This window comes from Fusarium keratoplasticum, chromosome 8, assembly GCF_025433545.1.
Source record: "Fusarium keratoplasticum isolate Fu6.1 chromosome 8, whole genome shotgun sequence".
Lineage (NCBI taxonomy): Eukaryota > Fungi > Ascomycota > Sordariomycetes > Hypocreales > Nectriaceae > Fusarium > Fusarium keratoplasticum.
Window position 1 is genome coordinate 1,256,235 of NC_070536.1, and position 26,067 is coordinate 1,282,301.

At 53.7% G+C, this 26,067-nt stretch overlaps 10 protein-coding genes across 10 annotated transcripts; 3 read left to right on the top strand and 7 right to left on the bottom strand.

Moving 5' to 3' along the window:
• Positions 1–347: 347 nt before the first annotated feature.
• On the top strand, positions 348–3,136 carry NCS57_01021500 (putative dipeptidyl-aminopeptidase B; the record flags this gene model as incomplete). The annotated part of the gene is made up of 2 exons (XM_053059965.1): positions 348–2,964; positions 3,015–3,136. 2 exons carry the CDS (start codon positions 348–350, stop codon positions 3,134–3,136), a joined length of 2,739 nt encoding a protein of 912 aa, XP_052910359.1.
• A 481-nt stretch (positions 3,137–3,617) lies between these two features.
• NCS57_01021600 (Clathrin heavy chain) lies at positions 3,618–8,822 on the bottom strand (the record flags this gene model as incomplete). The annotated part of the gene is made up of 4 exons (XM_053059966.1): positions 3,618–3,977; positions 4,024–8,256; positions 8,314–8,685; positions 8,736–8,822. The coding sequence occupies 4 exons, from the start codon at positions 8,820–8,822 to the stop codon at positions 3,618–3,620; spliced, it is 5,052 nt and encodes a 1,683-aa protein (XP_052910360.1).
• A 1,454-nt stretch (positions 8,823–10,276) lies between these two features.
• On the bottom strand, positions 10,277–10,936 carry NCS57_01021700 (uncharacterized protein; the record flags this gene model as incomplete). Its single annotated transcript, XM_053059967.1, has 1 exon — positions 10,277–10,936. Exon 1 carries the CDS (start codon positions 10,856–10,858, stop codon positions 10,277–10,279), a length of 582 nt encoding a protein of 193 aa, XP_052910361.1. The 5' UTR covers positions 10,859–10,936.
• A 372-nt stretch (positions 10,937–11,308) lies between these two features.
• On the bottom strand, positions 11,309–13,286 carry NCS57_01021800 (MFS domain-containing protein; the record flags this gene model as incomplete). Its single annotated transcript, XM_053059968.1, has 6 exons — positions 13,008–13,286; positions 12,879–12,955; positions 12,778–12,829; positions 12,458–12,728; positions 11,900–12,400; positions 11,309–11,847 (listed from the first exon to the last, which is right to left on the bottom strand). The coding sequence occupies exons 1-6, from the start codon at positions 13,260–13,262 to the stop codon at positions 11,309–11,311; spliced, it is 1,695 nt and encodes a 564-aa protein (XP_052910362.1). The 5' UTR covers positions 13,263–13,286.
• A 337-nt stretch (positions 13,287–13,623) lies between these two features.
• Positions 13,624–15,643, bottom strand: NCS57_01021900 (uncharacterized protein; the record flags this gene model as incomplete). The annotated part of the gene is made up of 4 exons (XM_053059969.1): positions 13,624–14,222; positions 14,268–14,542; positions 14,591–14,809; positions 14,862–15,643. The coding sequence occupies 4 exons, from the start codon at positions 15,641–15,643 to the stop codon at positions 13,624–13,626; spliced, it is 1,875 nt and encodes a 624-aa protein (XP_052910363.1).
• Positions 15,644–16,862: 1,219 nt separating this feature from the next.
• On the top strand, positions 16,863–17,679 carry NCS57_01022000 (uncharacterized protein; the record flags this gene model as incomplete). The annotated part of the gene is made up of 2 exons (XM_053059970.1): positions 16,863–17,197; positions 17,250–17,679. The coding sequence occupies 2 exons, from the start codon at positions 16,863–16,865 to the stop codon at positions 17,677–17,679; spliced, it is 765 nt and encodes a 254-aa protein (XP_052910364.1).
• Positions 17,680–18,329: 650 nt separating this feature from the next.
• NCS57_01022100 (uncharacterized protein) lies at positions 18,330–19,596 on the top strand (the record flags this gene model as incomplete). Its single annotated transcript, XM_053059971.1, has 4 exons — positions 18,330–18,373; positions 18,452–18,666; positions 18,800–19,203; positions 19,255–19,596. The coding sequence occupies 4 exons, from the start codon at positions 18,330–18,332 to the stop codon at positions 19,594–19,596; spliced, it is 1,005 nt and encodes a 334-aa protein (XP_052910365.1).
• A 625-nt stretch (positions 19,597–20,221) lies between these two features.
• NCS57_01022200 (Adenosylhomocysteinase) lies at positions 20,222–21,620 on the bottom strand (the record flags this gene model as incomplete). Its single annotated transcript, XM_053059972.1, has 2 exons — positions 20,222–20,670; positions 20,720–21,620. 2 exons carry the CDS (start codon positions 21,618–21,620, stop codon positions 20,222–20,224), a joined length of 1,350 nt encoding a protein of 449 aa, XP_052910366.1.
• A 1,338-nt stretch (positions 21,621–22,958) lies between these two features.
• On the bottom strand, positions 22,959–24,168 carry NCS57_01022300 (Eukaryotic translation initiation factor 3 subunit H; the record flags this gene model as incomplete). The annotated part of the gene is made up of 3 exons (XM_053059973.1): positions 22,959–23,520; positions 23,572–24,038; positions 24,115–24,168. The coding sequence occupies 3 exons, from the start codon at positions 24,166–24,168 to the stop codon at positions 22,959–22,961; spliced, it is 1,083 nt and encodes a 360-aa protein (XP_052910367.1).
• Positions 24,169–24,872: 704 nt separating this feature from the next.
• Positions 24,873–25,581, bottom strand: NCS57_01022400 (uncharacterized protein; the record flags this gene model as incomplete). Its single annotated transcript, XM_053059974.1, has 2 exons — positions 24,873–25,086; positions 25,136–25,581. 2 exons carry the CDS (start codon positions 25,579–25,581, stop codon positions 24,873–24,875), a joined length of 660 nt encoding a protein of 219 aa, XP_052910368.1.
• Positions 25,582–26,067: the final 486 nt, after the last annotated feature.

Genomic DNA, 26,067 nt, shown 5'->3' on the forward strand with positions numbered 1-26,067 from the left:
TAGGTGGCTTATGTCATCATGAGCTTTCCCCAAAGAGAGCAACCAAGCACGAGCTCCGTGTATTGATTGACGACCCCCTCGTATCAGCTATTGACTCCCCGATAGAGTTCGAAATCAACGCCTCATTTTCTTTTCCTTCTTTTGCTTCCATAGATAGACAGACAGGCTCCTCGAACCGTTTTGTCTATAGCCAATCGTTGTTTTCTTTTTCCTACCAACGTTCCTTCCCGCCTTTCCTCGGCAATATGCTCCAGCGCCCGCGTCGGTAGCTACGCAATACTCGATTCCGATCCCTCCACGGCCGCGTGTCACACATCACGTCAATCAACAAAACCACCCTTTGAACAATGTCGTCGGCATTATCCCCTGAGGGCGACCGTCGCTACTCGGACGATTCGCTTTCCTCGGTTTCCACCACGAGCCTCGTATTTGAGAGAATACAGGAAAAGACAGAGATGGACGCCGACAAGGACAAGGAGAAGGACCCTCGCGCCCTCGACGATGAGGATCCCCTCAGGGACGATGATGACCTTGAGACGGGTCCGTTCCTCGGTCCTGGGGCTTCGCTTCACCGTGAGCCCATGGACAAGGGATTGCGACGGATTCTGATCATTGTCGCCGTCGTCTTTATCGGTGGATGGCTCGCCGGTCTCGGCATCTTTATCGCATCGGGTTCATACCATCACGAGAGTGACACCGAGCACGATCCGGATGCCAATTCGCGTGGTTCGGGCAAGTCTCTTTCCATGGACCAGCTTTTCGACGGTACCTGGTCGCCCAAGTACCATAGCATTAGCTGGATCGCCGGCCCCAAGGGAGAGGACGGCCTGCTTCTCGAGGTCGGGGCCAGTAACAAACCCTACATCGTCGTTGAGGATATTCGCAGTGACAAGAATGTTGCGACGCGCGATGACGCAAAGACCAAGGCTTCCAACTCTCGCACTCTCATGGAGAACCCCTTTTTTGAATACAACGGCAAGCAGTACTCCCCTCAGTGGTCTGAACCCAGCCCAGACCTAACCAAGGTCCTCCTCGGTGTCTCCCGGAAGAAGAACTGGCGACACTCTTTTAGCGCCATCTACTTTGTCCTCGACGTCGAGACCCAAGAGGCTGAGCCTCTCGTCCCGGACCAAGTCGATGCCAGAATCCAGCTCGCTTCATGGAGCCCCAAGAGCGACGCCGTCTCCTTCACCAGGGAGAACAACCTCTACATCCGCCGCCTGACAGGTGACAAGGGCGTTACCCAGATCACCAAGGATGGCGGCCCTGAGTACTTTTACGGTATTCCTGACTGGGTGTATGAGGAAGAAGTCTTCAGCGGACGCAGCGCTACTTGGTGGTCCGACGATGGCAAGTACCTGGCCTTCCTCCGCACCAACGAGACAGGCGTCCCTGAGTATCCCGTTCAATTCTTCATTGAGCGTCCAAGTGGCACAACCCCTGAGGAGGGTGAGGAGGCATATCCCGAGGTGGAACAGATCAAGTACCCCAAGGCTGGTGCCCACAACCCGGTCGTGGATCTGCAGTTTTACGACATTGGCAAGAAGGACACTTTCTCTGTCGAGATTGACGGCGCATTTGCTGATGATGACCGTATCATTAACAACCTCCTCTGGGCCGGTGACAAGGCCATCGTCAAGCAGACCAACCGTGTCAGCGACATTCTCAAGGTTGTCCTCGTAGACGTTCCTTCTCGCAAGGGCAAGACTATCAACACCATCAACGTCGATGAGATTGACGGCGGTTGGTTCGAGATCTCTCACAAGATGGCCTATATCCCTGCCGATCCTAAGAATGGCCGTGAGCACGATGGATACGTCGACTCTGTCATTCATGAGGGCTATGACCATCTTGCCTACTTCACGCCGCTTGACAACTCCGAGCCCATCATGCTCACAGAGGGCAAGTGGGAGGTCGACGATGCGCCCTCGGCTGTGGATCTCGCAAACAACCTTGTCTACTTCGTCGCCGCAAAGGAGTCGTCCATCCAGCGTCACGTCTACTCGGTTAAGCTCGACGGTAGCGACCTCCAAGCTTTGACGGACCCCAAGACGGAGGCCTACTATGACGCTTCCTTCTCCAAGGGAGCCGGCTTCGTCTTCCTATCTTACCGCGGCCCCAAGATTCCTACACAAAAGGTCATCTCGACACCGGTGAGCGCTTCTTCGTACGAACGCATCATCGAGGACAACGCTGAGCTCGCCGATCGCGCCCGTCGCCACGAGCTTCCCATCCTCAAGTACGGCACTTTGGACCTCGACGACGGTGTCAAGGTCAACTACGTCGAGCGCCGCCCGCCTCACTTCGATGCTAAGAAGCAGTACCCCGTCCTCTTCCACCAGTACTCGGGCCCGGGCTCCCAGTCCGTCACCAAGCGCTTCGCCGTCGACTTCCAGGCCTACGTCGCCGCTGCCCTGGGCTACCTGGTCATCACCGTGGACCCCCGTGGCACCGGCTTCCTCGGCCGCAAGCACCGCGTTACGGTCCGCTCCAAGCTCGGTGTCCATGAGTCTCACGACCACATCGCCGCCGCCGCTTCCTTTGCATCCCGGCCCTACGTCGACGCCGAGCGCCTCGCCATCTGGGGCTGGTCCTATGGCGGCTTCACCACCCTCAAGACTCTTGAGCAGGATGCCGGCCGGACTTTCAGCTACGGCATGGCCGTCGCCCCTGTTACGGATTGGCGCTTCTACGACAGCATCTACACGGAGCGCTACATGCGCACACCCCAGGACAACCCCGACGGCTACGACCTGTCCAAGGTCGCCAACGCCACCGCCCTCGGGCAGAACAAGCGCTTCCTCCTCATGCATGGTGTTGCAGATGACAATGTCCACTTCCAGAACTCGCTCACCCTGCTTGATGATCTTGATCTTGCGGGCGTTGAGAACTATGATGTTCATGTTTTCCCAGACAGTGACCATAGCATTTATTTCCACAATGGCAACCGCATTGTTTACGATAGTAAGTCCCCGTTCGAAAGTCTCCTTCAACAAATATCTAACAGCTTTCAGAACTCCGAAACTGGCTCATCAACGCCTTCAACGGCGAGTGGCTCAAGGTCTCGAATCCCCAGCCACACAAGGATCCAGTCGAGAAGGAAAAGCGTCATATGGGCCCCCAGGCATTGGTTTAGAGCTGTTCCAGCGTGTGCTCGAATAACGGGCTTTTTTACATTTGAATGATTTGATGGAGCCTCGCTCGTATAGCGTACTTGTAATTATTATAGTATCACGGCGTTGTCACGGAATTGGATAAGGTACAGTCAAGTAGCAAACTAGGAAAATCAATGTACTATCATACAACATACAGCAGCACGGATATGTGTCCCCGACTGCAAGATTTAGTTAATGCCAACAAAACATCCTCAAGTCTACCGCAGATCCTTGAGTCCCATGCGCTCAAATTCTCCTCCAAACGCCTCACTCGCGTCTCGCAGTAGAGGCCAACTATGATTACAGGATCACGAGTCCGAACTATTATCTGAATCCCCTAGGGTCGCGCAAGCCCTCATATCTTGATGCTTGCGAGGCCTTTCGCTGATGGCCTTGACCACCAAGAGGCGCAAAAACTGGCATGTTGTAGGTGGGAAGGCAAGGCCACACCGGTACCTGCGTCTAGTAGCCGTAGCCGGTGGGCTGCGGTGCGAAGCCGTTGGCTTGACCGTAAGGCGCAGGCGAGGGGCTGGAGCCCATGCCGGTAGGCCCAGCAGTGATCATGAGTCGAGAAGCGCCCAGGATGGGGGTGTTGTCTTCCGTCTTCTCCTGCTCCTTCTCCTTGGCCTTGCGGGCCTCGTTGTCAGCCTTGAGCGTGGCGAGCTCCTTAGTCTGTTGACAGAGAAGGTTGATCATGTAAGGCATGGAGAAGTCCATGAGGCCGTGGCGCCAAGAGAGCTCAAGGACGAGGTCAGGTCGGATGAGCTCATTGCAGGCGTAGAGCATGCCAGTGTAGCATTCGCGGTGGCCAATGTCGACAAACTAAAGTTATTAGTGTGGATCTCCAAAAGTTGAGTGAGAAACTTACGTATTGAACGAGGTCGCTGACAATATCGATCTTGGCGGACAGAGCAGCAGTCTCGATGGCATCCTTGTACAGCTTGTCCTGCTTGGACAGAGCAATCGACTTCTCCCAGCGCTTGTTCTTGCGGTAGATGCTGGCAGCGATCTGGCGGAAGAAGATCAGGTCGTGCTTCTCCAGGCGGTTGGCCAGCTCAGTGGCATCATAGTTGTCGTAGTTCTGGACAGAGTCGCGAAGAGTCTTGTAATCCTCTTCCTCGATGAGAAGGTCGTTGACAGCCTCGTTCACCACACGCTTGTTTTGTGACTGCACGTTGAGGAGGAAAGGCTTAATGAGAGGAAGGTCATCGTTCTTCTGGAAGATCTTGACAACACGGTTGACATCAATGCGAGGAGTGAGGGTGGCCAGGAGATCGGTGAGCAGAGATGGGTGCTGCTCCACGTAAAACTTAATAGCGCGGTAGTAGATCTCCAGGTTGGCAACCTTGACGACGATCTCCTTGAACTGCTGGTGGTCCCAAGAGTTCTCGGGCCGCTCAATGACAGCAAGAGCGGCGTTGTCGAACTCGTCGTAGTGGTAGTAACAGAAGACGAGCTCAGGCCAGAGGTTTGCCTCCTCACAGGCCTTGATCATCTTTGGCATGTTCATACGAGACCAGAAGATCTTGATGTGCTCCATGAGGCGGTCGGGGTGGTACCTGGAGAGAGCAATGCCCAGCTCGGTGAACATGCCCATGTGGGCACGCTCAAGGCCAAGACCCTGCTCGAGAAGGCTGATGAGCTCATCGAAGTAGCCGTTGCGCTCGTACTCCTTAACCAGAGTCTGGAGCTGCTCAGCGTCGACGATCAGGTTGAGACCGCAGATCTGAGCCAATCGGAACTCCTTCTTCTCCACGCAAGCCTCGTGCACCTGCTTCCACACCTTGATGTTGTTGGCTTTGCGGGCGCACTCGACAGCAGCCTGGTAGTCACTGAGGTGGACCAAGGTGGTGGCCAGCTTGGCCCAGTTGGAAATGCTGGTGTAGAAGATCTTGGAGGCCTCGTAGAGACCCTCCTCGTAAGCCTTGTCACCAGACTCCTCGATGTTGGCGACATTGGTGCCTCTGAGGAAGTCCTCGAGCTCGCTGAGCTGGTCGAGTCGGGCATAGCAGAAAGCAAGAGCCGTGTCGATGGCAGGCTCACGGAGAGTCTTGCGAGTCATACGGAGATACTTGACAAGTTCCTCGTTCTTGCCGGCGTGGGTGGCGATCTCAATGACCTCAAGGTAGTTCCTGGGGTCCTCAGCCTTGATGTAGGACTCAATACCGTCGGCGACTCGAAGACCATCAAGCTGGGCCTTGGCGACCTTGCTCCAGACCTCGGGCAGGTCAACCTCCTCACCATAAGCCTGGGCACGGTCAATGCTGACGACGTTGTCAATGAGGACATCGACGGCGGCAGACTTGTTATCGGCCTTCTTGTAGATCTCAAAAGCCTCCTCAAAGAGACCAACCTCAATGCAGGAGGCGGCAATATCGTCGGCATTGTAGTTGTCGAGCTTGTGGATGTAGTCCATCACACGAGCCTTGTCAGCCTTGGCAGCGGTGAACAGAAGCAGGTTCTGAAGGTTCTCATTGTCACTGAAAGGTGAGGGCTCCAGAACAATCTTCTCGAGAAGCTCAATAAGCTCGAGGGGAAGATCGTTCTCAAGGAAGGCAGACACAGCCACGGACACCTTGGCAGGGTCATTGGCCTCAGGAACAGCCGTGGCAGTGACCTGGTCGACAACGGAGCGGCGGTGGATGTTGTTCTCGCTCAACACAAATCCCCAAAGCTGGTTGTCAGAACGCTCAAGCAGGTATCGAGCCTGAGCTCTGTACATAGAGTTCTCGTTGGTGATGTTGACGAGCTCCAGATCATTCTGGCCCTTAGAGTAGGCAATATAGGCCAGGTTGGGGTCTCGCTTCTCGCAGTACTTTCCAACAGTGAGGGTATCGTACTGGTCGTTCTCCTTGAGGAACTTCTCAGGGTTGTTGTTGGAGTCGATGTAGATCTTGGCAAGAGCGTTGAACACGGCCTGCTGCGTGTTGCCAGCCTGGAGGGTAGCCTCGAGGAAGGGCAGTAGAAGCTTGAGTCGGTTTCGTGTCTCGACCTCGGAAACCAACTGATCAATGCTGATCGACTGGGCGTTCACAGTGGTCAAGAGCTGCTTGATAATGTTCTCGTCACAGTCGACATCCAACAAACCGCCAATAACCTCAGGAGTTCGACTAGGGTTGACACGCTGAACATACGACTCAATGGCCTGGAACTGCTGGTTCTGATAGAGGTACAGAATCAGGTCATGGACGAAGTTGAAGCGGTCGCAGACAATGATCAGAGGAAGCTGCTCGGGGAGCTTAGCCTCCTTGAGGAAGTTCTTCACCTTCTCAGGGTTGTACACGTTGCTATCGCGACACAACCGCTCGACCTCGTTGAACTGGCCCATCTTAGTGGCAGCCTCGATGTACTTGAAGTGCACATCGGGGTCTTCTGACAGATTCACGACGCTACCAAGATAGTAGAAGAGACCCTCAGCAGTCTTGTACTTCTCAAAGAGGTCGATCAGACGAACGGCCCCGAGAAGATCGGAATACTTAGTTGCGATGGTCACAACAGACTGCAGGTTCTGGCGGATGTTGCTCTTCATCATGGCATCGAGGCAGTCCAGAGACTGCTCAACAGAGAGCTTGCCAAAGAAGGTAGTCAGCCACTCAGGGTTGAAGTTGGGAGAACCAGGAATGTTGACAATAACACGCTTGATAGACTCGGGGTCCTCGTAGAGCTCGAGGGCCTTCTGGGGGAGGTTGGCCTGCTCGCAGAGCTGGGCAATGCGGGACTTGTCGAAATGAGTGAACATCTCGTTGCCCAGGATGGCCTCAGCGACCTGAGGAGCATGCATCAGGTTCATCTCCAGAAGGCGAGTCTGGAGACGAGCATGCTCAGGCTTGTTCTCCTTGAGAGCATCGAGCAGGAAGGCAGTGGCCTGCTGGATCAGACCCTGACCCTGGAAGATGTCGCACACGCGCTCAAAGTCGACCAAGGGGCCTTGCTCGCTGTTGGCCAAAGCGCTGGCGAACTCGGCGCCCTTCTCGGGGTTGACGCGGGTGATGTGCTGGAGAAGCTGGATGTAATCAGGCTGGTAGCCAGTCTGGGCCGAGTAAGGGAGAATCTTGTCGAATTGGCCAGTCTCAGCGAAACCGGCAACAACCTTCTGGGGAACATCGGCCTTCAGGTAAATAGTGAGGGCCATGCCAACATCGTAGGGGCGAACCATGTCACCGAGCTGCTCGGAGCAGTCCAGCTTGCCCTCCTTCAACCACTTCTCAAGCAGGTGCTTGCGGTTCTGCTGGAGAACAGGCTGGGCCAGCTCAATAGTCTCGTATTTGTTCAGGGCACCCTTGTCGAGAAGCATTCCGAAGTATTGAAGGGTGAAGGCCATCTGACCGGGCTGAGCAGGCAGGCGCTTGAACTTCTCTATCGTCTCGGCGGTTCGCAGGAAGCCTCGGGGCGAGTTGGCAGCAATCTTGGCAGCCTCCAGGTAGTTGCCAGAGTTGAAGAGCTGCTCGAACTGACGAGCATAGAGGTTATCGGCGCCAGGAAGGCCAGCTCTTGAAGCCATCTTGATGGCCATCTCGGTGTTGGCAGGGTTCTGGAGGAGGTAAGGGATGACGTTGGTGTCGTCGATGGTAACGAAAAGGACTTGACCCTTTCGGTTGATACCGACGATGCCCGACGAGTCGTTATCGGTGCATGTTGTGAAGATGGTCTCGCTCGAGATTCGGTTCATGAAGATGCACGAGGCAGTCTCAAGGTCGTAAAGGTGGATGAAACCGTACTTGGTGACCATGTAGACGACACCGTACTTCTGGGAGATCTGAAGGGCGACGGGGAAATCGCTAGTAGCTTCCGGAGGGAAGAACATGTCGACAGCCTTCTTCTGGAAGACTGGGTTCGACTCGGCGTGATCGACCTCGACGATGTGCAGCTTGGCGCCAGTTGCTGTCCGCACAGCAAAACTGAAAAGCTTGGTGTCTTGGGGAGCACCCTCCAATCGCAGGGTGCCAAAGGCAGCAGCATGACCCTCGATGGCCTGGCTGATTCCTCGGTCCTTAGAGTAGAGTTGCATGGCACCGACCACGCGGCCTTGCTGCGATGAAATACCAACAACGACCATCCACTTGCCATCAGTGTTGACTCGGTAGTTGATGATCTGGCAGCCCTGTATTGTCACGGTTAGATCCTGGATAACACGTCAGAGTAGCAGAAGGCAGCTCACGTTGAGGTTGGCATTACGCTCAAAGACCTTGACGGGAGCGTCCTGGCCAGCGTCATAGACGTTCCAGTGGTAGACGCTGGACGTTGTGACGAGACCAAGCTCGTTCTCGCTGATCCACTTCCAGAACTGAACATCCTCGTTCATGGTACACGACTTGAGCTTCTTCTTCTGCTCGAGATCAAAGATCTGGAGTGTCCTAGACTGAGCCTTGAGGGCAATGACTTGTCGGTTCCAGTGCATGATGGCACTGTCGGCCTTGATTGGCCGACGAGTAACATTGTTACCATTCTTGAGCTCGATAATAACAACTTCGGGTTGGGCGGCCTCGCTCTTCTTTTCTCGCACGCAGACGTACGAGTCGGACTCGAGTGTCTAGCTCGGGGTTAGCTCACGGTTGATTAGGCGCCGATGCAGGGACGTACGCAGGAGTTGAAGCCGATGCTCTGAGTGTCCACGCCGACGTTGGCGAGCTGGACAAGCTCCTGAAACTTGATGGGTAGGGGCGCCATGATGCCGGTATGGCCTATTATCAGGTAAAAGGGACCGTCGTCAAATCGATACTCCTAAGCTCGACTGGGGACAAAGGAAAGGGTCGACGATAAGTTGGAGTCGATCTCGGATCGACTGCCAGCGATTGCGTGGGAGCGTCCTTCAAAGGTCGATGTAGAAGCTTCCATGCGCCGCGTGGCACGGGCGGAGCAGATGGATGCACGAGGCGATCGAGGAAAGCACAAAGGGCGCAGGCGCGAAAAGGATCGGTAAGAAAAGAAAGAATGACGACGTGAGATTCGCGATTATCCGTCAGCTGCCGGTGATGATGCAGGCGATGTCGTCGTCGTCGTGGCGGGGAGGAGGAGAGATGGAGATGGAGGGTTTGTTTGGTAGGAAAGGAGAGAGCAAGCAAAGCAGGAGGTCCCGTCACTTTTTGGGTTACGTTACCTGTTCTGTTCTCGGCCGGGGGCAGGCTCAAAGGCGACGGACCGTCCAGGGCAGGTGCTAGCCTTGGTCCTTGGGCTGCAGGCTCGCAGTGAATGGGTATCCACTCGGTACGTACCCTCGCTAGGGTAGGTAGGTAGTTTTGGTGCTCGTGCCTGGCAACCTGGCCTCCACTGGCCGTCAGCTGCTGACAGCTTATTTCAGGAGATGAGCCAATGATTTCCACGGGAAGCCACAATGTTCCGCTCCGGGCGAGATTGACCTTGCTCTGGAGATGCTGGCGAAAAGGGGGAGGCTTAAAATAGGCAGTGACGTGGGTGCGAAGACAAGAGTTGAGGTCCAGGAGAACAGCCAAATGCATGATTATTGAAACAATTGGATGGGTTTAATCTTTATCACTAACCTCGAGAGGTATTCACAGTATTTCTCAGAGTACAGAGCACATGGTCTACAGTGAATCATTGTGCAAATCAACACGCGACGTCATCCACATGCATAAAGTGCAGCTCCTGAGAAGCTCCAGGCTGCACTTTAAGAAACTGGAAACTATTGAACAGCCCGACACCAATCTCCAATAGGGGAAATCCGTCCATACATCAAGACCAGGAGATTCACCGTTAAGAACTGGACCCAATTGGTCAGCTGAATTCCTTCGTTCACTGTCGACGGAGCAAGCAACGCAATCAACATGATTCATCAACAAAGTAGATGTTTGTCCAACAAAGCTCCATGTGGCTCATCCATGCTTCACCAACCAGCCACTTTTCCCCATCCAAATGCTGCACGCGACAACGACACTCATTCACCAAGCCTCAGTTGGCAAAGACAACGAAATGCCGAGTCGTCCTGCTGAAACACAGCTGTCTGTCTCAGCCACATTCGCCTAAAAGCCTCAGCAACTGCTCTCAGTGCTCGTTTTCATAGCCGTCTGACTATTGACAGTCCATAAGCTCAAAATCCAGTCATCACTCTCCTTTCAAGAAGACACAGTTTATCCAGATTGCAACAGATTGTAAAAGCTCCCAACTCATGACAAATGTTCACGGTCAATGTGAACCGTAACAGCCGTCTCATCCCCCTCAAAGTCCTCACAAAACGGACACTTGACGGCCTCGACACCACTGGGCGCAGTCCCTAGCCTCTCATCCAAGTCTGGCATGAAATCCGCCAAGCTTCTCGGCGGCGGCTCCGACGCAAACTCGTCATCCCTCCGCACGTCGGTATACCGCATCGTGAATCTTGAAGACGGCGTTGCCTTTGCTCCAGTGTCCTCTGCTGCAGCTGAACTATTGCCCATCCGCTGCACCCTGCCCACTTGGCCGTCGCGCAGACGCACTTTTATGCCCCGCGGGTGATTGCCTCTCGTGAGGATGTCCTGTACTATGCCCTGTGTCTCTTCGCCTGTCGGTTGGTCCTCTTTCAAAATGATGAATACGGATGCGCCGGGGACGACTTGTTGGACAGTGGGGACTGTGCCGGCTGCTTGCTGTGGTGTCGCTGGTGCCCGAGATGATGACCCTCGCTGGTTGTTCTGGCCCTGCCTGTTCTGGTTCTGGTTTTGCCGGGGTGGGCGAGGTTGGCGGTTCCGAGGCCGGTTCGGTCGGTTCATGGTGACAAATGATTGTGTTAAGCCGGTCGAATATCCAAGTAGTCTGATATATGAGATGAGAGGATAAGAAGCAAGTGATGCTGATTTGAGGTGAAAGTGTGACAATGAGTTAGGTGCCTGAGCCGCAAACCTGTGCATCCGTGAATGGTTGTTCGCAAGCTAGCTACCCTATACTTTCATAATGACTTTTTTCATCTTGAGGTATCTCGGAATGAAGTACCAGGTAAAGAGGCCCTGAAACAATAAAAACATTAGGATTAATGCCCCATATTATTAAGTTCCATCATATGAGATTATCTAAAGTATTTGTAGTTTGTTCTAAAGTTGGGATTGTCAATCCGCCTCCAAACCAACGCCGTTTATCAATGTTGTAATAATGCGAGAAGCAGCCTGTGCTCGCCATGAATACCCAAAATGATCCCAAATGATACAAGAAAAATTATCCAAAATCTAAGCATCTCCCACCTTTGCAGGAGCCTTCTTCCGAATATCCTTCCATCCAATACCAAACGAAGTAAAGAACATGGCACAAGACGCTGCCACAGCGAGGTAAAAGGTTGCGTTCACAGCATTGGAGTAAGACATCAAAGCCTCGGGGAGATCCTTTGTTGACACAACCTGTCGAACACCAGAGGCACCCGCGTCGATGATTTTATTCACGTCGAGGTTTGGAAGTCGTGAGACGAGCTCGTCGTGGAGCTTGTTGTTGAAGATGACGTTGGCGATGGAGACAAAGATGGCTCCGCCAAAAGTTTGGGAAAAAACCAGAACTGCGGTCGCGACTGAGGTCATCTCGGGGCTTGTGTGAGCTTGTACTGCGATGATGGACATCTGCATGCCCAATCCGCGAGCGAAACCAGCCAGGATCTGGTAACCGGCCCAAGTGGCGGTTCGAGTATGGGGGCCCATGGTGCTGAACAGTCCATTGGCGACAGCGGAGAGTACTGCACTCGTGGTAGCAAAGGGCAGATAGTATCCTACTTTTTGAGCTAATAATGTGTTAGTTATAGTTACGTTATCTGGAAAGGAGAGGTAACTCACCAAGAAAACCACTCGAGATAGCAGCTGCCAGCTGGCTAAGGATACTGGGAAGCATATCGACACCACTTTCGAACGGCGTCGCCTCCTTGATGGACTGGAAGTAGATGGGCATATAGTACGAAGCCACAATGATGGTGGAGAAGAGAAACAGCTGTGTCAGACACGCAGTCCAGACCTGCCTCGTCCGGATGACGGGGATAGGAATCATAGCGCCATCGCCAACCCGGTACTCCCAGTACATGAAGATGGCGAAAAGAGCACCACCACCGCAAAACAGCCCGATGATGGTGGCAGAGTCCCATGAGTAGTCGATGCCGCCCCACTGGAGGGCGAGCAGGAACATGACGGTAAAAGGGGCGAATAGGACGAATCCGGTGAGATCGAGCTTGGAGGTGATGATCTGGCGGGCCGTATCGGTGGTTTGGACTCGACGATCAGGAACATGGACGAACAAGATGAGAGCAGTACAGACGGCGCCGATCGGAAGGTTGATGTAGAAGCCTAGATAACAAGTCAGAATATTTTCTCTATCCAGTAGTCTGGACAGGGGACACTTACACCATCGCCAAGTTGTGTACTCGGTAAACGCACCACCAAGCAAAGGTCCAATAACCAAGCCAAGTTGAGCACCAGCCATGAGGATTCCTACCAAAGCAGGGCGCTTATGCAGAGGGACCGAGGCCGCAATCATGGTGAGTGCTCCGTTTTGGATTCCCGAGCTGCCAATGCCGGCAATGGTTCGTCCCATGATCAACGTGATGGAGTTTTGGGCGACGCCACAAATAAGACACCCTAGCTCGAAGAGGAACAGGAAGCCCAGGAAGAGCCACTGAAGACTGTTAGGTGTCGTATGAGTTGATGGGTGGTGGCCTTCTTACCCTTGTGTTGAAGTATGTGTATAGTTTGCCAGAAAGGGGTTGTAGAGCAGCGCTATTACATGTGAGCCAAATTGACCAACTTTGAGAAAGAATGTGCGTACCTGGCAAGATTGTATGAACTGCCATACCATCCTATGTCTTGTAGCGAGTGGAAATCGGACGTGATCTGAGGGATGGCCTGGATTTGGGTTAGATCAAGTACACGATGTATCACAACACCGGGCACTTACAGTAACAATGATGGACATATCCAAGAGCATCAGGAAAGCAGCAAGAGTAATGGAAATCATTAAACTCGCGAGCTTCCATCCTACAACCCACTCCTTTTCCTCGTCCTTTGGCGTACCATCTCCAGGGGCCCTGTCAACACCATCTTGCTCCGGCTCATGTAGCGTAGGGGCATCGGATTGAGAGTCGGTCTTTTCATGGCCAGCAGCACTGCCACGAGGCTCGTCCCGCAACTTTTCGGTGATTGTCGTAGTCATCTCGGCAAGACATGTAATGACTTGACTCAAGTGTCGAGATGTAAGTGAAGTGACAGGAGGTGGCGGACCTTGAAGACAAGCCGGGAACCCGACATATTTGAATGGTTCGCCATTTCAGGCATGTAAATTATCTCCGAGATCATTACCGGGATTTTCGTAGGGCTGGGGGAGCCTACTGATCCGGGCATCGGGGGCACATGGTGGTGTTGACGCCGGTGTGGAGTGCGGACCGGAGTTGGAGATTCCGTTTGAACCCCGGTCCCAAGTGTGGGTGGTATCGCGGCAAATAACACCCCTCTGAGACATTCCCGCCGGGTTCGGTGCTCTTTTAAAGTCCCGATCCCCATGTGCTGACATGTCCTCACATCTCCCACGGCCCAAAGACGTCCGACATCCATGTTATGTCCCCGAAGTCGAGAAGATTCGGGTCTGGAAGATTCATAAAGGTCTGGGCCGGATTTGGTGTCATTCTTGCTCGACTGGGGACTACTTGACTCGATGATGATGGCGTGCTTCCCAGATGTCGCGACAAAATAGGTTCCCACGAAGAGCGGATGTTGCGAATGATCATAGCCCCCTTGGTGAACAACGAATCCTCATCCATCATCGCTCTCAGGGGGTATATCGTATCCAATCGCGTGAACAATTCGATGACCTGGTCGAGCAGCACGAGCAAGTCGGCGGTGTTTCGAACTAGATCCTTGTCCCAGGCAGGATCTTCTGAGGTTGTGAGCCGGTATAGGGCAACTTGAATCTGCGAGAGCTGTATATAGAGGGCAAAGGGAGCGCCTGGTAGGTCTTCAGGCGGTATGCTAAAGAAGACATCGTACCATGCCCTGATTGCCTTGAGGCATGAGTACATGCTTTCAATGCGTTGATTCATGGGAATGGTCTGCATGAAGAGTCCGACCGAATTGACCAGCACCTCGGTCGCCAACGAATGGGCCTCGAGCACTTCTTCTTTCTGTTAGTACACCTCGCTAACAAGTTGCAGATATCACATACTGTTCGGAGCTGGGCTTGGTGACAACCCGTCACGGATCTCCTGTAGCCTATTAAGGAGGCCCTTTCTAAAGACATATGTGGGCGCCTGACTTGACTCGCCCATGACATCGCGAACCAAAAGCTTCTGTGCCTCGTCGGCAACGAGCTGGTATCTGATAAAGGCGACCAGCACCTCGTCAGAAGGATGCTCCTTTTCCCTCTCTAGGTTTATGAGGCAGTCCTCCATGTGCGGACTCCAGCGGAGGGTGTCCATCTTGCCGACAAAGGAGGATATTCTGGCCAAGTCAGTAACGGGCCGAGAGTTAAGAGAACGTGAGACTTACACTGAGGTCAGAAACCAGAGCGACACGACCGTCCTCCGCTCTTCCGGGGTTCGGAGCCGGGGCGGAGGAGGCCGGCCTCCCCACATTTTGAAGCAGATTGTAAAGTACTGCTCCTCAATCGGGGCCTTCATCAAGCTGAGGTCATAAACCAATGTGACAGCTAGCTGGCAGAATGTGATGATGAAGGGTCTTGCGCCAGGCCCAGAGACTAGCGTAGCCCTGCTTAATGTTAGAGCTCATCCTAAAAGACGGAGCTATCAGTTCAACTTGCCAAGCAATGTAACAAACAAGTCCCAGAAGAACATCCATGCTCCTCTCATGGTCAACGATGACCCTTTGAGCGGCCTCTTGACGAACACGCTCCTTCATCTTCACTTGCTGAGGGTGGGACGTGGTGGTGATGTTCATGATGCACAGCCATAGAAAGGGCTTCTCTTTGCGGAGGTTCTCGGCCGTCTGATCTTTAGGCAAGACCATAAAGGGAAATCTCGGTAGCCAAGATCGAAACTTGTCTAGATAGGCCTCTGCCTCTGCCGGTGTCGGTTCCGGAAGCAGGTAGCTGTCATCGCTGGGAAGCGGTGCCGACTCCATCGGAGTTTCTATTGAGCTAGCAGTCCCGAAAGCATGGGGCATGCTCGAAAAGTTGTCCGAGGATGAAGTGGCAGCAGTCGCTAGCGAGTCTAAACGGCTGGGGGTGTGAAGTACAGACGAGGGACAGTAGGAGTTGGGAGGAGGATGTGTCGCAGTAGAGCCAGGAGTAGTGGTAGGGGGGGTTTGTGGATGGGCACCATTGGCAGACTGAGTTGCACGTAAGATGGAGACGAGATCATCGAGCTTCTCCTCGAGCTGTGCCGTTCTCGAAGACGTCGTCTTTTTGGCAACTCTTCTTCGTGAAGTTGTCATTGGTTGGCACGACTTGCCTAGACGAAAGCACCGTTCGCAGTTTTGACCTCCAGGCCTCAGGATACACTTGCACTTGGCCCTCTGACAGGCTGTACAGGCTCGACCGTACCCAGCTGGAGTGCCAGCAGCGGCCACATCAGGTGGTGCCATGGTTTGGGATAGACGGACGCCAAGTCCGGTCGCACGATAGGGCTGAACGGGATTTCACAATGCTTGTTTCTGTTTTTTTGGGGCGGGACAGGACGTTTTCTGGTAAAGTCCGCGCATGCATCTCCTGGCTTCGTCTGGCAAAAAGAGGTTCGGAGTTGGGAATGCTTGGGGGTGTGATGAAAGCCGATCGATCGAGTTGTTGCGTTGGGAGACGTGAGTGTTTTGGTATGTGTCGGATTTCGGATTTCAGTTAACTCCGGGGAGCGATTATCTCCAAGCGAATGCGAGCAATTGTCCCGCTCTGACACGCGTGTTGGTTGCTAGATCTAGATTGGGCACAGACTGCGAGAAGGATTCATAAACAAGGGGTTTTAAGTGGTCGTTCGACCTGGAGATGGTGGACAATGGAATGGACGGTTGTTTGGGTTGTCGGACAGCTTTTAAAGCCAACTCCGTGCCATGGGTCAACCAGGCAGAAAGATTTCCAACTGAGCGCCAGCAACAAGGTATCATTTTACAAACACATTCATAAAAACGATGGCCAGGGTGATGTTTTGTGATCGGAAAGTCTATCAGTCCGAGGTGAGTGAGATAGGGGTCGCTCGCCATTGAAGCTTGCGCGTATCATACGACCAACACGAGTGTTGATGTTGAAGGTCAAGTGAGGACATCCCTTTGTCGGATAATTTGCCATCTTAGCCTAGAATTGGCTTGATCTATTCCTGAAACTTACTAGCAAAGGCTGGACTATCGAGAACCTGAATCCCGATCCAAAGCGTGGCCCTGGGTGGATTGTATGGCGCTCGCGACACGTGGAGTGCGATTGGGAGGGAGCCCACAGTGAGCTGGAACCCTGCCATCCACTTCGACATTCATAGTCAGCAACATCAACAGAACGAGAAATTGGTAGATAAGTTTTAATATAACACCAGGTGAGAGCCTAATACAAAACTACTGCATTGAATATACCCATGTCTTTCATAATATCAAAAACCCAAGTTTGTGACTTCAATTGCAATGCAAGCCCATCTTCATCTTCCCTTATTGGGCAAACACATGGCTCAAACGGCCTCCCATTGGCTGCAGACCGTTAGTACCTGGCACCAATGAAAGCCGGTGTTTCCCGCTCGTTTCAATCGCCAACTCAATTCAACTCCATTCACGTCACAAGCCAAAAGACACAATCTCCAACTTTCCATCTTCACTGCAGTCACCAGCCATGGCCGCTCCAACCGTCGCCGCAGCAGAGATGCTCCCTCGCTTCCTTCTCCCGCGCCTCAGCTGGGGTCCTCCGTCGCAAGTTGTACGCCCCTTGGTCTCGAGTCACCAGCGACGCTCCTTTGCCTCCTTCCAGACTGGTTCTGCTGTCCCTCGATGCTGCGCTCGCCGTGCCGAGAGCCCGATCCTTAAGAGAGCGTTCCATGCAACAGCCGTACGACAGCGGGATCATCACTTTGACACACTCAAGTTTGTCAAGCGGTTACAGAGCGAGGGGTTCACCGAGGAGCAGTCAGTGGCCATGATGAAGGTCTTGAATGACGTTATAGAGGAGAGGTATATTACACCAGAGCATTTCAGTCTGCGCCATTGCTGACTTCATCTGCAGCATCCAGAATCTCACCCGTACAATGGTCCTCCGCGAAGACGCCGCCAAAGCAACCTACACCCAGAAAGTCGACTTTGCCAAGCTGCGCTCCGAGCTCCTCTCGGCCGACAGCACCGAGTCCAACACGACGCGCACAGCGCACGAGCGCCTGACAAACGACATCGCCAAGCTCAGCAGCCGCCTGCGCGACGAGATCAGCCGCACCCAGGCCAGCGTGCGCCTTGACCTTAACCTGGAGAAGGGCCGCATCCGCGAGGAGGCCGTCGGGCAGGAGCTCAAGATCAAGGAGACCGAGACAAAGATTGAGCAGGAGGTTGCGGCGCTGAGGGAAAAGTTGGAGCAGGTCAAGTTCCAGACGCTGCAGTGGTTGATGGGCGTGTGCACCGGTTTCGCGGCGCTGTTGCTGGGTGCTTGGAGATTGCTCATGTAAAGAGCGGCGTCAGGGGTAAGAGTCATGGTGTGGAGAGGATATCGAGTGTCAGCCCGTCACCTATACGGCATAGATTTTCTAGAGTCATGAGTTTGAAAACAAAATAGTATATAGCCATGTATGTTCCGGTTATGGGAGCTTGTTCTTAGCTCACAATGGGTATATCACAAGATTGAACATCTGCCCAGTTACGCAGTCGGTAAAGCAGGAACCCGCGGGGTCCCGAGTCGATAGCGCTTCCGTCTAAGCCGGCAAGTCATCGCGGAGTTGACAACTCCGGAACTTGTTCTACCTCCGCAGGTTAGGTAGGAAACAATGGTTCAATCCCCCTAAAACACTTCCCATCAGGCATCAATAGTTCAGCCTCTCTCACCGCGCCTTCTGACGATCTGTCAAACCCCACCCCCGCCCCCACGTCCACCCCGCCATATCGACAGCTCCCCGGGCGGTACGGATAGATAAGGTCACATTGCATCTCATCTTGATTCGGATCCCGACCTTTTCTATCATTCTCTATACATAGAGAGTTACCAGAGTACGAACTGTGAAGCCATAGAGATAGCCCATACCCGATCAATCTCTGTTCTGCCAAGCCCATTTCCCACCTTGAGCCCCCACGATAGCTTCCCCAGCCCAATCCTCACCTCACAATGGCAGTCAAGCCCAAGGTTCTTCTGCTAGGCGGTATCGAGCAGTAAGTACCCCAGAAGTTACAGCACTCCTATAAGCCCCTATGATTACTCAAAAAGGAAGTCACTGCTAACTCGCCCAGTGCTTACGAAGCCTGGGATTCACTAGCCTCCATTGCGGACATCATCAAGCCCAAGTCGGCCGACCGAGCTGCCTTTCTAGAAGAGTCCAAGTCCGGGGCTTTCGATGGAGTTGTTGCTGTTTATCGAAACTTTACGTCTGTGAGCACTACTGGTCTTGTTAACGAAGAGCTGCTTGATGCTCTTCCTGATACGCTCAAGTTTATCTGCCATAATGGTGAGGCTCCTGGTTCTCAGGCCTGATTCGCATATACGCCCTTCCATTTTATATGTTACATCCCCCTTTTAGACTTGCTATATCCCTTCTGTCAGGATTCATACAAACTCGAGTCCCATCACTAACTTCCCAGGTGCTGGTTATGACCAAATCGACGTGGCCGCCTGCACAGCCCACAACATCCGCGTCTCAAACACACCCACGGCAGTAGACGATGCCACGGCAGACATTACCATCTGGCTACTTATAGGAGCTCTCCGAAACCTCTCCAGTTCCGTCCTTTCCCTCCGCGCTGGAAAGTGGCGTGGAAGCCCTCCTCCCCCATTGGGCCACGACCCCGAGGGCAAGGTGCTTGGTATTCTAGGCATGGGCGGCATTGGTCGCAATGTTGCCCGCAAGGCTCGTGCCTTTGGTATGAATATTCGATATCATAACCGCCAGCAGCTCTCCCCTGAGTTGGAGGAGGGTGCTGAGTATGTCGACTTTGAGACACTGCTGAAGGAGAGTGATGTCCTGAGTCTGAACTTGCCTCTCAATGTAAGTCACAACACCACAACTACATCACTCTCTGATCTTACACAAATTTAGCCTAGGACCCGACACACAATTGCAAAGCCCCAATTCGACATTATGAAGCCCGGCATCGTCATCATCAACACAGCCCGCGGCGCAGTCATGGACGAGGCTGCACTTGTAGACGCCCTCGCATCCGGCCAGGTCGCCAGCGTGGGCTTGGATGTGTTTGAGAAAGAACCTGAGATTCACCCTGGGTTGCTGGCGAATGAGAATGTGCTGCTGGTTCCGCACATGGGCACCTATACCATCGAGACGGAGAAGGGCATGGAGGAATGGGCCATTGACAATGTTCGGCTGGCAATTACCGAGGGGAAACTCAAGAGTATTGTCATTGAGCAAAAGAACTTGCAGTAAAGTTGGAATTGTTCAAATAGATTGGGATGGAGTGGCTTCTAGACATGGTAGCAATAGAAAGAACACAAGTTCACCAAGAGACAGTAGCCTCAACACCATCATTTCCCTGGCAAAGTTCAAGTCATTGCATCATAGAAGCAGTAGTCAAAGTATTGTTGAGAAGAATTTCTTTTGAAGTTCTACTCTGTCCTGGCCACGGTTGACGGGCCCTATCTCGAGTCATCATCTCCTTCCATCTCTATGGGGAGGTCTCGTCGTGGATCACGAGGATCCTTTCATCCATTCATCATCCGTTTTTTATATCTCGAAGGGGGGAATCATATGATTAGCAAAAAAGCCAACGCCATTTTGTTGAAAAAGCAAGATTTTTTGCCCCTCCCTGCACCCTGCGAAGAAATCTCCTCTTCACGATGGAAAGAGAAGCATCCCGAATAAGCAGAAACAAAGAAGAGAAGAGGAAAAAATCAAAAAACTGCAGATGTCCTTGTAACTCTCCCAGCCCATATGCCATGCAAGTTCATGCTGTTGAAACCAGAATTTTGCCAGTTGTCGTGTCGATAGAAGAGGGAAAGTTCGTTACACGTAGGAGTCCAGTTGAAGGATCCTTGGGTATGATTACATCCGCTTAGTAGCGGTAGATGTCGGCCTTGAAGGGACCCTCGCGGGTCAGGCCGAGGTAGTCAGCCTGGACCTGGGTGAGGGTGCTGAGCTCAGCCTGGCAGTGGTCCAGGTGGAGACGGGCAACCTCCTCGTCGAGGATCTTGGGGAGGACGTAGACGCCGACGTCGAGCTTGCCAGTCTTGGCGAACTCGACGTACTTCTCACCCCAAGCCTTGTCGCTGGCCTTGAACAGCATGATCTGGGCAAGGACCTGGTTGGTGAAAGAGCAGGACATGACGAAGGAGGAGTGGCCGGTGGCACAGCCAAGGTTGACCAGGCGGCCCTCGGCGAGGAGGATGATGTGGCGGCCGCTGGGCATGAGGAAGCGGTCAACCTGGGGCTTGATGTTCTGGACGGAGGTGGCGTTGGCCTTGAGCCAGGCAACGTCAATCTCGATATCGAAGTGGCCAATGTCTGGGAGATGTTAGATGATGAGCTCAATATGAGGTTTCGGGAAACTTACTGCAGACAATGGCGTCGTTGGGCATGGCCTCGAAGTGAGCACCAGTGAGAATGTCACGGCAGCCAGTGGTGGTGACGAAGATCTGACCAATCTTGGCAGCCTTCTCCATGGTGGTGACCTGGTAGCCGGCCATAGCGGCCTGGAGGGCGTTGATGGGATCAATCTCAGTGACGAGGACGCGGGCACCCATGCCGTGGAGGGCCATGGCGCAGCCCTTGCCGACATCACCGAAACCAGCAACAACGGCGACCTTGCCAGCAATCATGACATCGGTGGCACGCTTGATACCGTCGACAAGGGACTCACGGCAGCCGTAGAGGTTGTCGAACTTGGACTTGGTGACGGAGTCGTTGACGTTGATGGCGGGGACGAGGAGCTTGCTCTCCTTGAGCATGCGGTAGAGGTGGTGGACACCGGTGGTGGTCTCCTCAGAGACACCGTAGCAGTCCTTGAGCATCTCAGGGTACTTGTTGTGGACGAGGGTGGTCAGGTCACCACCGTCATCGAGGATGAGGTTGAGCTTCTTGTCATCCTTGAAGGCAAGGAGCTGCTGCTCGAGGCACCAGTTGTACTCCTCCTCGGTCTCACCCTTCCAGGCGAAGACGGGGACACCGGCGGCGGCAATGGCGGCAGCGGCGTGGTCCTGGGTGCTGAAGATGTTGCAGCTGGTCCAGGTGACCTCGGCACCAAGAGCAGTCAGGGTCTCGATGAGGACGGCGGTCTGGATGGTCATGTGGAGGCAGCCAGCAATGCGGGCACCGGCGAGAGGCTGGTCGGCAGCGTACTTGGCTCGGGTCTGCATGAGACCGGGCATCTCGTTCTCAGCGAGCTCGATCTCCTTGCGGCCAAAGGCGGCCAGGGAGAGGTCAGCGACCTTGAACTTGTGGGCGGGGGCAGACATTGTGGATGAATTGGTGGAGGAGGAGGAGTATGAGAGGGAAAGAAAGAGAATAGAAGAGGAGGAAGAAAGAAAAAGAGAAGAAGAAAAGGGAGGAGGAGGAATATGTAGAGGTCAAGAGGTTGAGGACGAGGTGAGAAGATAAGATGGGAGCGGGGCTTCTCAGACTTGACCTCCTGCTCGATTGGAGGGGGAGAGGGGGAGGGGTTGGTGGGCGGGCGGTGAAAACGGCAAAATGAGGGGCAGAATTTTCTTTGCCATTGAGACCAACAAACCACCTACCACCAAGAGGCGGGGCAATCACCACGGGCATGCAACCAAAAAAAGTCGCCGCTGTCCATCGGTACTTGTGGACGGGCGGATGGTTCGCCCTGGAAACGCCCCTCCAGCGGTACCTTTGGACTGCTGACGAGGGGACCTGAGGGGCGGACAGGCACCGGGGAGTGGAGCTGCGAGAAGCCGCCGTCAGAAAAAAAAAAGAGGATCTTTTTCATCAGCGACAGCTCCCTCACAAGATGGAGCCATCCATTGTACGAATACGGATCCGTTACAATGCAAAAGACTCTGGTCTAGCGAATCGGGGACCACGTTGAGTTTTCTCGTTCATTGACTGGATCACCGTCTCTGAAACTCGGTTGCTACCTCGATATTACCGCGTCCCACTCAGCTAGAGAGCTCTGCTCGGGGACCCTGATGTTCCCTTCAACTCGAATTCCCCGCTCGGAAGCCGAGAACCGCCTCCCACAGCAACCGTCAATCCCCGGCCGCCGTTGGAGGCTGGGGGCCAATCGACCCTCCTGTTGAGCTAGGTGCTGATCATCTCAAACCGACCGCCTTTCCTGATGCTACGTTGTGCCTGTCCAGCATGGCACAAGCTGAATGGCCACGCAAGAGAGACAACAAGCAGCTTGACCATCACGCATGCCGTTGTAGATTGGCCAGAGACAAGCAACATGCTCCCTTCAAGTTGCCATTCATAAGACACATAAAAGCCAGACAAGCATTGTCTTGGTTATCCAATATTCGTACTTTTTTGTTGATCTGCCTCCAAGCATTTCAAGCTTGTTTCTTGGGCATCACTCATGAACCTCCTGTTGATCGTCAACAAGAGGCCAGAACCAGGTATCCTCCCCACCACATCTCGGCATCACCAGCAACATCAGGTCTGTCCATCATGTGCTCATCAAGTGCTCCTCTCTTTCTCAACGCTGTAAATCTAGACCAGCACTCAATTATATTCCACATTGCCCGGAACGCCGCCAATGCAAACCATCACTGAGCGTCTCGTATCCCTGAAATCCCTCGAGACACCGTGAACCCCTTCGAGCCCCTGTCCTCCGTCTATTTCGGCAACAGGTTCTCCCTCACCGCAAACATCTTGGCACTGACGTTGGCCGTGAAGCCGTCCACCTGCTTGCTGTACTGCTCCACCTGCTTCGCGTTCAGCATACCCTCCAGCCGGCTGGGCTCCTGGGGAAGCTTGAACAGCCGCTGCCACTCGTCCTCGGGCAGAAGAGACTGCTTGGCCGCGGCCCGCTGGGCATTCTCAGCCTTGCGCTTGGTCTGCCATTGTGTGATCTTGGCCTGCTCACGGCCGAGCTGTCGCTGGTAGAACTGGAAGTTGTTGAGGTCGGTATAGTGCGACTCAATGCTCTCGAGCAGGAGATCGCAGGTCTTCTCGAGGAAGGGATCGATCGCAAGGTCAAGGGTATCGATGGAGGGGTACAGCGGGGGCTTGACACCGTCCCGCTCGAGGTCGGCGAGCGACGAAGGCTGCTCAATATCGCCGCTGACGGGAGCGGAGGGGATCTGGTGGAGGAAGGTGGTGAGGAGGTGCGAGTTGTGGACGTTGATGGGGACCTCGGCGAGGATGTCCTTGAAGGAGAGCTTGGTCTTTTGCAAGCTATTTTCAGTCAGCACCTGTTCCCAAAGTCATGCTCCGACATCGCCTTACTTCTCGGTGGTGAACTTGTTCTCCTTGTAAGCGTTCATGAACGCGGGGGTGAGGCGGAACGCCCGCAGGGTCAGGTTACCCTGGGAGCTCTTGCTGGCGTCGTAGACGAGGGCGACGGTGTTCTCGTTGTCCTTCTGGTAGTGGAACTGGTTCTCGATGAAGCTCAGGTTGACAAAGTTGCCCATGGTCGCGCTCGTGTACCAGCCGACGTTGTTCGCATCCACGTTGACCTCCTTAAGGTGTCGGATCATCTCGTTCTGGTAGGCGATGTTGGCCTTCTGTCGGGGAGCGGCAGCGGCGAGTGCCGAGGCGTCGTTCTGGTGGCCATCGGTGGTAGCGGGGTCGACGGTCGGGAAAGGGAACGTGTTGGTGATCTCCAGAAGCTCGTCCTGGTCCATACCCACGATCGAGCCGGTGGCGATAGAAGGGAAGGCCGAGGAGCAGTGCTTGGCAATCTTCATGATGACCTACACAGCGACACAGGTCAACTCTGCCTCCTCGCAACTCCTAGAGGGGGCCTCGAGGTGGGGCATTTCAACTCACCAGAGCCTCGACCTGGACGGCCTGGAAAGGCGCATCTTTGGGAGCGTCACCCATTTTGGCAGAAATTCAGGAAGAGATATTCACGGGGCCGCGAGTGACGGGTAGAGGTTCGGCGCTACGATCGTGAGTGGGCGGGTGGTGTTGCAAGGCCTCGGGGCGCTGGATGTGGGAATATCGAAACTTTTCGCATACCGATTTGTGGGCGTTGTGGGATGAGGGCGGTGAAGCACGGCAGATTATATATCCCGCGATGGACTTGACGAGCTTAACAACTGCATCATATCGCCATCAACTACAGTTCATCAGGTATCAAGATTTGCTCATTTTCTTAACCAGCATATTATTTCTCACTTGACGGATGCCATATGATTCTTCCTTCTTATGGAAAATCCGTGTACTTCCTGCATAGTCCCCACCTCGCCAATCGTCAACCTCACTCAGAACCTAGCCCTTCCTCTCAACATTCAAGCATCATCAGCCGTTACTAGTTTATCAAATCTGAAAGCACATTTTATCTTTTCTAAACCGTCTATCATAGCTCATTTCCCATGCCGAATATACATCGATTTTCCAACAAACGCCTTGTGACCTTTTCCGACCCATCCATCCCTTGTGTGTCATGCTCGCCCTCATGCTAAACCAAAGCTCCTTAATCCCGGATATCAGACCTCCTCTAATCTTAATATGAGCACCAGAACACGCCCTCATTCTATGTCGCTTCCAGCGCCCGCCGTAGCGCCCGTTGTCGCGCCAAGATATTATTCCTCCCATGGGATAATCTCCCATGACTCGACATTATCCCGAATAATGAGTCGGTGCTGATCAATCCTCCAGAATGCGTACATGGAACGAGTAGCTCCCGCTGCCTTTCGGTGAGCCGGTCCGGTACCACCCTTCTTGGCATCTTCTCTCGTCCTCCAGATGCAAGTCGCCAAGTTTGCCAACTCAGAGTCTGGCTCTCCGAACCAGTATCTAGTCGCTGTTAGCAAAAGACCCCCATGAACACGAGAATTCGGCTTACTTGAGGAATCCGCCGCTTGCCACAGCCTCAGCGTGGGCTGCTTTGTCGAGTCGGCCGAGATCAGCGTACTCGGTGGTCTTCTTGATCCGGGACCGGAAAGCGACGATGTAGAAAGAGGTTTCCTTGAACCCCTTTCCTGACTCGACAGTAAGACGCTTCACCTCCTCGAGCACCTCGGGCCAGTTGAAAGAGTCGACATAAGGTGCTGTTGCATAGTCATTGCGAAGAACTCGGAACCGGCTCAAGGCTCGGGCAAGGAGCGCATTCTCATGGTTCAAGGTGTCCAGGTCAAGCAGATGTTCCTGCTCGGTGTATGGGGATTGGATCAAATATCGACTATTAGGAACGAGTTCCGGGCTGATCTCTCTCACGTCGATTTGTGTGCCGGTCTTTTCGAACACGCCGAGTTCCGCTCCGGGAGCCGTCTGGATGTCAACGGACGCCATTGTGACTTGGCAACGGCTTGAAAGATGATTATGCTGGATGACCTTGCGAGTTCCAGTCAAGCAGTACAAGCTTGGTAGGGAGATATACAGTCCGGGAGGCAATTGGGGGATAAAGATGGGAACAGCTACGAGGACCACGACCCCAACAGCGAGCCATTGGCCTTTTATTGTCACACCAAGCCCCTTCCTACGGGCTCTTAGGCCATCGAGCCTGGAATAACGTGCTAAATGACACCATCTGGGGAAAACGAGAAACCAGCACGTGTGGGTCGGTGAAGAGTGTCAAAGGAAGGGTCTTCTCTCGGCAACCACTTGTTAGTGCGGGTGGTCGGGCGTGTCGGAATCACTGACAGACAAGCCTCCGGCCGAGCCCGGCGGAATTTGCAGCCCTGAGTCAGTTGGGCTTCTATCTCCAACATGGAAGGGTTTTCCAAAATGGGTCCCAGAGCCAAAAGGGTTCTTCTAACCGCCTTGAATTTCCTCAAT